General features: G+C 34.2%; 1 protein-coding gene across 2 annotated transcripts in view; it reads right to left on the bottom strand.

Moving 5' to 3' along the window:
- Positions 1-4,853: 4,853 nt before the first annotated feature.
- The window catches only part of SEMA3D (semaphorin 3D), a 175,904-nt gene continuing 169,172 nt past the window's right edge, over positions 4,854-11,585 (bottom strand). For both annotated transcript variants that reach the window (XM_054692482.1, XM_037510764.2), the window contains exon 18: positions 4,854-5,310. In XM_054692482.1, coding sequence (XP_054548457.1) covers positions 4,885-5,310 — 426 coding nt within the window. In that variant the 3' untranslated portion in view covers positions 4,854-4,884. The remainder of the gene's footprint in view (positions 5,311-11,585) is intronic.

Here is an 11,585-nt window from a genome sequence, read left to right as displayed (position 1 = left end):
AGTGCTGGGTTGCGAAGCTGCCCCCTGCCTCTGCAGCACCAGTTCGATCCCCAGCTGCTCCCTGGCCCCCGAATGAGGGTCCCACATGGTGCGCAGACCTCTCCTGCCGCCCGCTGCTCCCCTCAGCAGTGTACTTCGGTCCTTCTGCCTGCTCTGCTCCCCGCTCTGGCTCTGGTGTATTCTCTCGCCCTCCCGCGCTTCTGACTGTACCCAGTGCTTGTATAAATAAATAAAAAAATAAAAATAAATCTTTCCAAAAAAATTAAACTAAATTAAAAAAATAAAAATAAATAAAAATAAAAATAACTACCGTCTCTGTCTCTTGGAGAAACTCATCTGGGTGACTCACTGCGTGCCACTGAAAGGGGAGCTCTGGTGAAAGCTTTCCCAGAGTGAACCAAAGGACACTCACTCTCCAAACACATCAACTCCAAAAAAAGACCTCCTCAGTATGTTATATATAAAGTTAATTTGTTCTTTTAAAGATTATATACTACTGTAAGCGCTCGTGTTTGAAGATTGTCAGAGCCCTGAGAAAACATGACATTCTCTGAACAATTATCTGTACAAGTTATTTCATTACCAACTTTAGGTGAGATTGTCATATTATCAATTGGCAATTATAAAATAAAAATATCTTTCCTGTGTTTACCAAATTGGTAAGAAACGTAATTTTTCCTAAAAGAAATTCAAGAAATGTCTTTACAAAAACAAAAACAGAAACCTTGGCTTATTCCTTTATTAGATTATGTTCATATCTACAGCTAAACATGAGTATTTTTAAATTTCACTTATAAGATGGCAGTAAGCAATCTTTAGTGACTTGTGGCAGTGCCAAAATCTAATGGAAGTAACAATAAAGCTTATATACATCATTGCATTAACTGGGAGAGACACAGTCTTTCAGTGCAAATTATGCTTACTGAAAAATTTTCTGGAAATATTTTCTTTGGTATTTTATTTAGTGTAACTATGTTTAAAGTTCAGTTACCATGTTTCCGCCTTTATAACAAAATTTGCACACACCAAACTGTTTATAATCATAGCACACTAATGTCTGTGTTTTATTATAATACAATCAAAATATACATTTAACAATTTTCAATTATTTCAGACCACATGACTCCATTTCCTTTAAAATAGCAACTATAAACTTAAAATTGATTACTAACCACTTACAATACCAGAATTAAATTACATGATTAACTGACAGATTTCTGCACTTTCCCAAAAAATCATCTATCTCAAACTTACCATAAATAATTTACACTACAAAACATTTAAATGAGAGATATAAGTCATGGGCATGTTCCTGACTTTGTACTGCCAATGTGTAGACCTGTGAACTTCAATTTTACTGTTTAACCAAACATGTAAGTTCATTTAAATATTATGGTCATTCACTGTGAGAAAAATATATCTTTTTGTAAAAAACATTTCAAAATATTTTTCTCTAAACTATTCCCAATAAAGGTAATCAGTTCCAAAATGTTGTCTAAGATAACCATGACATTATAAAGGGAAGTTATTTCAGTTTTTATTTCCATTTGTAATTATGATACATATGAAATGTATATATTTTATACTTAAGTTTAAAATATCAGTTTTTAAATTATACTTTTATTCAGTTTAATATTTTGTGCACATCTGGATGATATAAAACTGTCCTTAAAAATTTAAGTCTTGAAAAACAGGCACTAGCCACTGTAAATTTTATTTTTTGAATCTATATAATTTAGCAGGAACAAAACTTAGTAACAGAAAAGAAGCAAAATATAAACCAAAGGCAAAATTTGAGAGTATACCTATTTTGTAGACAACACATTACAAATAAATATTTATTTAATCAAAGGATTAATGAGATTTGGTGTGAATTATAATACTTCTATGACTGGTATGGTTTTGCAAATTTCTAAATTTCTCCATGACTATTTTGTCATCTATTATGTAATTTGGTTGGCTTTCAGAAATGTTTATTCAATAATGTGAATGCAGTATTTTGAGCTGTTTGGAGGGAAAAGTTTTTACATAAATTAATTACTGAGACTATCCATTTCCAAACAAACTCCTAAAATGCCCAATAAATTGAATGCAAATGAATGTAGACAGGCAGGATTCCATTTAGCAGCATAAGTAGCTGGAATGAAATGCAGGCAAAAACGTGCAAGTCAAAAACATATGTATTCAAAATGGGAGAAAACTATGAAACCAAGAATAAACATAGACATTTCTTCCATGGAGATCTGATTTCTTAGCAAACATTTGAAACTATTAACTATAATTTTATTTTTCATCATTTCAAAAAATTTGATAAAGCCTTCAGTAGTGTGGAAATACATATTATATATAGTGTGTTCCATTTTTCGATTTAATGTAGTCACACATTTCCTCTAAATGTCCTAGGCAACAAAAGATTAAAAATTAAATGTAGCTTAGATGCCCTCTGTTTTTTTAGATGCCCTCTATTTTCATAAATACAAATAAATCTTTGCTCATATGTTGTTTATCATGAAACTTTTTATTTTACCAATATTTCAAGTAATTACCACAATAGTTTTAGATCCAAAGCAGCCAGTATTAGATGCAAAGTGAAATAGATTCTCAATAGTTTTGTCCGAATAACTAAGGTTAGAAAGAAGTAATTGAAAAATGGCTTGCATGTTCATATTTTGATTTAAAAAAACAAATTTATTTTCACAGGAAGAACCTAACAATGTTATTTTCCCAAAGCCATCCAAAATTTGGTAATTACTGTCTGATATACAAATATTTGGAAATCTTTGAAAAATAAAACATGCTCCCACCTATTTGCATTGAGCTTGCTGGAATTTCCTGGAATATCTTAACCCAACAAATCAACGGTTACAAACACTCCTGTTGTGATATTCAATTAACAGTCTGATCCCTCTACAACTATTATGCATTACTTCTAAAAAGAGTGATTTGTTTTAGTTCACAATTTTTTTACACTACCTTTCTTAAGTTCTTTTTATAGCAAAACATTTACAAATATTTATGACATGCATGTCAGAAGAGGGTTCTTCGGCTCATGTATCTGTGTGACTACTTTGAAATAGGTAAGCAATGTAAGTAAAATGAGTGTCAGATTGAATGTTTTGAAGATAAAAGCTACTCATACATATGATAGTGAACTCTGTAATAAGTTACCCTCTAATCACATGGGTTCTCACAGGTTTTTCATTCAAAGCATGTAGAATGCATGAGAAACGAGCAAAGTCTGTTATTTAGTTTTCTGAAAAGCAGCCTGCCATGTGAGGAAGTGACTAATTTTTCATTTCACACTAAAAAAGGCGTGAAAAGGCAAAACAGAAGAAGGTGAAGGGTTTTGTTTTATAAGAAGGAAAGGTGAATCTTGCTTAAATAGGCAGGAAACATGCCATACATATTCAGAGGAGAAAATCATACTGGAAACATTTGAAAGTGCTAATAAAATATGAAAAATGTTGATGTTAATGGTTTCTTTACATGCAGTAAGTTTATTTATTATTAAATTACTAAAACAGTCTACTTGAATTATAGCATATAATCTCAGAAATGCAAAAGTTTGTGTGAAGAACAGATGTCAAAGAGTTAATTTAACCCTTTCCGTTGTCAACATTTTTGCATTTGTTCTGTTATTCAACAAATATATCTCCCCATCACCCACCACTGTGTCTACCTAAACCTATCACTCTATATGTTTTTTTCTATTTATTCAAATAAAATCCAATAATCCAATATTCAAGAGAGAATAAAGGCAGTAAATGGAAATAACTTACAGAGTATGATAATTTTTTTTAGAAAAAAGAGAGGAAATGCAAACTGAAATCCCATTGGTTGTAAACAAATTTGTGTTCATTCTTCTCAAGATCCTTCAGGAAATTTACATTTCCTCAGACTTTTGCTAGCAGTTTGCTGGAATCCAGATTCTTTTTTTAAACAGATGGATTACAAATTGGCAGCTAGTTATACCCTAGTGAATAAAGCTACATTACATTTCACCCACTTTATTTGCGATTGTTCTTCCTTTTTATGAGGAAAAGAGTTTTCCCCAAAGCTAGAATTTATGGCTGTCTTTCCTTCTGTCTCTTACAAATCCCATCTGCATGCCTTCCCATTAAGATGCAGCATACATCATGGTGTTTGTCTGATTTTATTAAAATGTTTCCCCATCTCTTATAAAAATATTTATTAAGCAGTCTGTCCCTGTAAAGCTCAGTACATATTCTAAAAACAAAGAACTGAGCCCAACTTCTCTCTGTGAACCTGTTACCCTTGACAAGTCAAAAGAAATCCTGGGAGGAGCACTAAATGTCACCCCTGTGGTCTGAAAGAAATAATGCACCTCTCGGAATTCCTAAACCATGCACCAAGAGTTAATGGCTCCCTAGGAATACTTCCACTGATAATATGAATTAGTGTTTTCCCTTCAATCCAGTTCTAAAGTGGAATGATATATTTGTTCATAAGAATACATCACACAACTGCATGGTAAGCTCCATGCTTAGTGGCCATCCATGGGAATAAAGCACATTATTAGAACACCAAATTTGAGTCTTGCTTGACTCAATTATTCACATGACATAACAAATTTGAACACTCAGAACATAAAATATTTATAATGTAAAGTCCCTAATTGGGGACTTTACAATTGGGGGATAATTTTTATATTTTGCAGGTCCAGATTTAGTTCATGGAAAACCAGTTCAGATGAATGAATCATTTGCTCTTACTCTGCCATATTCAACCATAGTCTTTTTTAGATTATGGTTCTTGTGCCTTTAGCAGAACTCCATAGAAAACTCTTATGAGTTAGTATGAGAGAGGTATGAAACAGAAGACAGTGTTTTTGCAGGTAAAGAACTCTTTTCCTTAAAGAGACAACTACGTGGCCACAGCTCTAGGAAACTCATCCAGGTCTCTGTGATGTCTTCGATTTCTTTTCTTCTTCATTTCCTGCATGTGCTTCCACTTTGGGCCGCCCTTATTTCGCTGTCTCCGCTTCTCTCTGTGCCACATCTGTTCGCAGTACTGGTCCAGGCTGAAGTTTGGGCTGCTAAGGATTTGGATGTAGTCTTTGTATCTCAACCGTGACTCAGCCAACAGATCCTTGACCTGCCCCTCCTCATGCTCTGCCCTCTGGGTATTTTCCATCTGTTCATTCTCAATGACATTCAAAGTCAACTTCACTATGGTGTGGATAAAAGTGTGCTCCTGTGCTTTGCAGTAATACATCCCAGAGTCCTTCTTCTGCAAACTTCGAATCAGTAGCCCGTATTCTGTTTTGATGATCCTTTCATCGGGTTTCAACTGCAGAATTGGAAAAATGTAGGTAATAAATTAAAAACAGAGAGGACTATGAACAACTGAAAACAGGCTACATAGTTTTACTTAGATGCGTCTAAATTATAAGTACCCCTTCTCTCTGTCATCAAGCATAATGTTATCATCGATAGGCTAAGAGGATGAAAAAATTCAACTGACATAATAGCCCCCAAAGATGCGTGTTCGCATCTTATTATGTCACAAACAGGATATTGAACTTGAATTCATGAATTGAACTGAACCCTTGGAAAACAGCTCTACAGATAGGGATGAGAAACTGTGAAAATTAATGAAGCGAAAGTGGAAATTACCAACTGACTTTTTTTTTTACAGAGATTTCAGATACTAATTGATGTTTGAAGAAAACCAATTGGTACCTGAATTTCAGAGCTAAAATGTGACATCGACAGTTATTGTGCAAAAAAAGAGCTTTAGTGCATGCTATTACCTGTAATGGAGAATAAAACAATGATCCCAAAAGAAATGTGCTGTTTTCTACATATCACCAATGAAATGATCTGAATAGCATATGGAAACTGTAAGTGCTGACTTGTTAAAAGCCAGGAGGAAAGGCACGGATACAGCCTTCTGGATGTTAGAGCTGTAACTGAGTAAGACCATGGCTGGAAGGTTAGCAACATTTAAAGCTAAATTTCTCCCTTTTACTATGGATTGAATTTTGATACTGGGTGTACATATGATACTTTAGACTATGTCATTTGTGGAAATATTTGCCATACCTCAGTATACTATAACATAGTAATATGATTTCAAGTGTGAGAAAGCTCAATGAACAAAAAGAATCTCCTCTAAGACGTGATGGCTCTTTCCCCTTTGAAGTAATAATATCGAAAGACAATTCAAACATTGAAGAATGCCTGGCTCACAATTTGGTATGAATAGCGAACTTATCTTCAATAAAACTAGAGACATGTTTACCGACAAAAGAGCCCTGTTTAATGTGGAGTATTGTTGAGTGGCTCGGCATTAAGTAGAAAAACAACAACAACAAAGAAGTCTGGAAGATTTCCCAGTTTACACATCTGCCCCTGTATTGTAGACTTTAAGTTGATGGAAATCAAGGAGGCATAAAGACGGCTAAATTAAATTTATTCACAGTGGGTGGACTACACTCTGCATCTTTATGCGAAAAATATGTAGGAAAAATCCCTTCAATTCTGGAAATATGAGAAAAGGAAAAGAAACATCTCTGGCTACCAGCCCAGTTAACTAACAAGTATATGGCCAACCACCCTCTGTGCCAGAGAAGTGCAGCTGGCGGGGTACCACTTGAGGCCACCAGCAGGTCACAGCTCAGATCCCTGGTTAATGAGCCTGAATGGTCTCCAGTCTTGCTTGTGCTCTACACCATCAGGGTTTTGTTTGTTTCCCTTATTTTGCCCATTTGGTGATTTGGGTGTGTAGTATTTTTTTTTTCTATTGCACTTTTCTCTATTGCCCAGACATTTTAAAATGCTATTGTAATACTCACTAACCTTGAATTCACTTAAACTCTTAGACACCACAGGAGGCTCATGACTAAAATAATTAGGACTTTGAATTGAAAGGATTCTAAAGAGCCGAACTTAAGCAGAGATATCAATCTCAAATTTTACATACCATATATATTTTTGCCTTTAAATAATTTCATTGTAAGGATTATTAAAAAAAAAAACAACAACAACAAATATATCTTAAATCATAACATCCTGTCTCCCTCACCTAGGCTCTGCTTCCTAGGATGACTCATTCATCTTCCGCATTGTTCTCCCATCTATCAAGTTGGGACATAGCATATGGTGTACTGGGGGGTTTAAAAGTAAGGCTCTTTGAAGGTTAAAGTGTGAAGTACTATTAGAAACATTACAGATTATGGCTATGTTGCTGGAGAGGTGCCCTGAATAGCCTATCTTTCTGCAGTCCCTTAATAGATAATGGTCTGTGGTTATTAGTTTGACAATCAAAGTAGGCATCTCCAGATTTCCTTTCCCTAGCTAGTATTTATACTAATGTTTAAACTGCCTTTAATGTGGCTTTTAGAGATTGTCATGTCTCTGACTCATTAGTTATTTTTTTCTTTAATCTCCTGGCAGAAAGAAATTGAGACTTTGATTTTACACATATTATGTGACACTGTATTGTTATTTTTGTTTTACTCTTTTTGCATCCGGTTAATATTGTTTTACTCTGTCTGCTTCCCTTCCCTTCTTTCCAGTCTGCTTCTGTCCCCATAGGACTCAGAGTTTCATAAACACCTGGCATGCCATTACTCCATTGTGTCCCTTCATTACTCCATTGTGGGCCTTCATTCCTCTCTCATGGAATGCTTAAATTTTCTTTGATTTTTTAAATTATATTTTATATATATTTTACATCATTCTTCCTTTTTGTACAAAGTATGCTCTCTCCTCTCAGGTGTAGTCCCCAGAGAATTCCCACCACCAATTCACCTGTGCACCATCACCATTGTCCCTTGTGCCTTTCCATTCCCTGTTCTAATCCCTCTCCCTCCCCCTCCCCTGCAGAATGTCTCTGATTTATAGTTGCCTGTTAATTTTGTTTTTTAATTTATTATAATTTTTTTCCTGATCCCTTATTTGGCTTTTGACCTACAGATGTACAGCGAGCTTTAATAAATTTCTTTCAGGACTTATCTAATGTCTATTAAACCATTAAATGATTTTTTTTCCAATCTAAAATTTCAAAGATAGGCCTTTAATAATATGGTATCTCTAATAAAATACATTTGATCTGATATATTTTCATAAGATCTTTGCAATTTAGAAATAGAAATCAGTGGTCCAGAATTAAGTGGTTGATAAACATTCGCCTACTTTACCTTTTCATTCTCTAATGATTTCATTCCGTGCAGGCATAGGATGCATTATGCAGACTGTATCTCAGCAGTGAAATGTCAGCACAGTCAATTTAGAAAATTCAGATCCTCTACAAAGAGATAATGTAATCTCTGGCCACTGATTTAAACTCATGGAATTTTCTCCACTTTAGAGGTGATAAGGAAAAACTGTTCAACCTTACAAATCAAAACCATGCTTGAACTGGGATCTACTATCCATTTTCCTAATGGGAGCAAGGACAATATATTTGGCATTATTAAATGTAGATCTACAGTGAGGGGCAATTCATTTAAAATGAGAAAAGTAACACAGAAGGGACAAAGGACATTTAGGTACTAAGCAGCAGGTAGAGGTCATGGACTTCATTCTCTGATAATAGCAGGCTAATGGTAATGCCTTTGCAGATAATTCACCTGTCAGTTCTTTCATAGCTAAAGCGTTGCACATGTCTTGGAAGTGACGAGGCCTTTCCTCAATAAACACAGAAGCTTATTAAAAATAGTACTGAGAAAACCAGCTCATTATTTAAAAGATTAAATCAATTTATATATCAATCACTCCTGGATTACTATCTTTGAGTAAACGCAAATGTAAAATGTAGATTGCAATTTAAAAATAAATCATAAAACAATGAGAAAGACAAATATTTGCTGTTTCACTAGTAAAGGAGTTTCTAAGCATAATAACTAAGAAATTCAGCTATAAATCAATAGATTTGTGTACATAAGGATATTTTTGTATGCTAGGAACATACAAAAATATTAGAGATGTGAAACAATAAAAAGCTGCTCATACATAACAATAAATTGTTAATATCTATAATATATGAAGAGCTTATAAAATACAATTTTAAATGAATGCATCAATGTAAACTAAGCAATGGCAGGTAAAGCAGTTCACCAAACACAATTAAAACCAACAGTTATGAAACATAAGAAGATAAGTTCATATCCACTAATATTAAAATTAAGAGATATTAGCACAATATGGTATTTTGTCACATCAAACTGGTAATGGGCTTCATAAATTATAATATATAATTTTGCCCCTGGAGTTCAGAAAATGTAATACTAGGTGATTTTGATTTCCCATCAATACACAGTTATTTATAAAAGACATAATCATAATGAAACTTTTAATTTACTTATTTTATTACTCAGAATTTGTCTTAAGAAAAGAGAAAACTAGAGGAAGATTTAGATATAGGAAAGTGGATCACATTTTTAAAAAGAAACCATGTAAATCTTTTTCAAAAGCATGGGGTATCCACCAATGACTATGGAATCAGGACAGCGATGATGGAGAACAGGAAAAACATGGCATTACAATTGAATGATACAGTGTAGTGGTTAGTGGGTAATGAAGTGGAATAGGTGTCAAAATAGTTATTTGTGTTCTCAATATTTAGTGGCTTCATAGTTCTTTCTAGGTTGATATATTTTCAAAACCATTTATATTTCCTTTATAATGGAAAAAAATACAGACTAACAAATAGAAAAATGCAACTATTTGAAGATATTTAAAAAAATAAATTTCAAGTCCCCAGGACAAAATATTAACCTTGTTGACATAAGGTATTTCCCTTTTTGTTCATTCAGACCTCAAACGTTCAGCAGATTCTTGGGGACTGTCGATTAACTTGCTTGTTACAGCATAAACATCATCAATTTCAAGAACAGCTTTATAAGAAACTCAGCAGATAACTGACTCATGACCTTCCCAATAGCATCCAACTGTGAAAGAGCTCAGTAAGGAAATGTTCTCCCTCTGGCAGAGAACAACCTGGTGACAGCCTCTGTGCCATGGAAGATCCTGATTCCTCCCTCAGGCTATTTTTGAGAGAAGGAAAGACTCCAAACGGTGACCTTCTTGGTTAAGAGCAAAAGGTATCCTGCTGGGAAAAATGCTTTAACTGTAGTTTGGATTTTGCCCCTTTCCTCAGCTCAGGAAGCAGTATTGCATATCCTGACAACGTGTAACTACCTCTTTACAAAGATAGATGAAATTACTGTTAAAATATTAGAGCTGAGATACCCTTAAGTAAAATTCAATAAATATACAAGCTCTGCTCCATTGAAATTCATGTGGCATGGTACCATCATAAGTCTATGATATGCTGTTAAAAGCTGCATTAAAGTAATGCATAACATTTTCAGGAACAGGAAAGATGTGAGTGTAATGGAAATAGGCAAATATATCTATAAATGGGAGATCACCTTAAGCAGAGTAACTTGATTTTTAAAAGTTCAGATTAAATTTTCCACAAAGAAAACTACATTATTAAAAATTATACTTTAATTGAAAGTAAATTATCAAATGTATTAACTATAAAACTATAAAATATCATTGAAGCATTTAAAAGTAAAATATTGCAATGAAATAAAATCAAATGTGCAAATTTAAAAAAGCAGATACCATTACGCCAATATTTCTTGAACAAAAAGTAAAGCTTTTATATTTTGAAATGAAATAATACTTCAATATACACTGGTAAAATTGGGGATCTCAAAATAAATATTTATTTTAATTGCAGATATGCCATAATCTGGAACTCATGGATATCAGCAATTTTGAAGAATCAACTTTTATGGAGACATTTAATATTTCTCCTCTTTTCCTTTGATACTAAATATGAAAGGGTCAACATTTTGATAGAAAAATGTATTCTTGTAGATCTTAAGATGAACAGAATAATATCAATTTCTTAATGTAACAGTGGGACACAACTTCAAATCCATCTTTTTTTTAATGCTTTTTTTTTAAAGATTTATTTTTTATTTATACAAGAACTGGAGTACAGGCCAGAGGCACAGGAGGGTGAGAGAATTCACCAGAGACAGAGTGGGGAGCAGAACAGGCAGACAGACCAAAAACACCGCTGAGGGGAGCAGTGGGTGAGATAGGAGAGGTCTGCCATGCCATGTGGGTCTCTCCCTAGCCAGCCGGGAATCGAACCGGTGCTGCAGAGACTGTGGGACAGCTTCATAGAGATGCGCTCAACCCACTGTGCCACCAGGGAGGCCCCAAATCCATATCTTAGAATTAAATTATATTCTTTTATTCCAAAGCTTCTCAGTCTCAGCAATACTTACATTTGAGGCTGGATACTATTTGAGTGGAAGGATTGTGCATTGTAGGATGCCTGGCATCCTCCCTTGACTCTACCACTAGCTCCCTCTGCCCATCTGCAGATGTGGCCAAATATGGAGACTTTTTGTAAAACTGCCTGAAGTTGACAACCACTATTGTATACAAATGCTTGACTAGTTACATACATTATTTTAAATATTTATAGACTAATCAAGGAGACTAGTATTTGGAATACATTTGGTCCAATTCTTTAGATGAGAGATATTGAGGGTTAAAGAAGTTACAATCTTTTCATGAATTCTTAGCAGTCAA

Source organism: Talpa occidentalis, unplaced genomic scaffold (assembly GCF_014898055.3).
Source record: "Talpa occidentalis isolate TD23 unplaced genomic scaffold, MPIMG_talOcc4v2.1, whole genome shotgun sequence".
Classification (NCBI taxonomy): domain Eukaryota; kingdom Metazoa; phylum Chordata; class Mammalia; order Eulipotyphla; family Talpidae; genus Talpa; species Talpa occidentalis.
The sequence above is the reverse complement of the archived record's forward strand: the minus strand, read 5'-3'. Positions and strand labels throughout refer to the sequence as shown.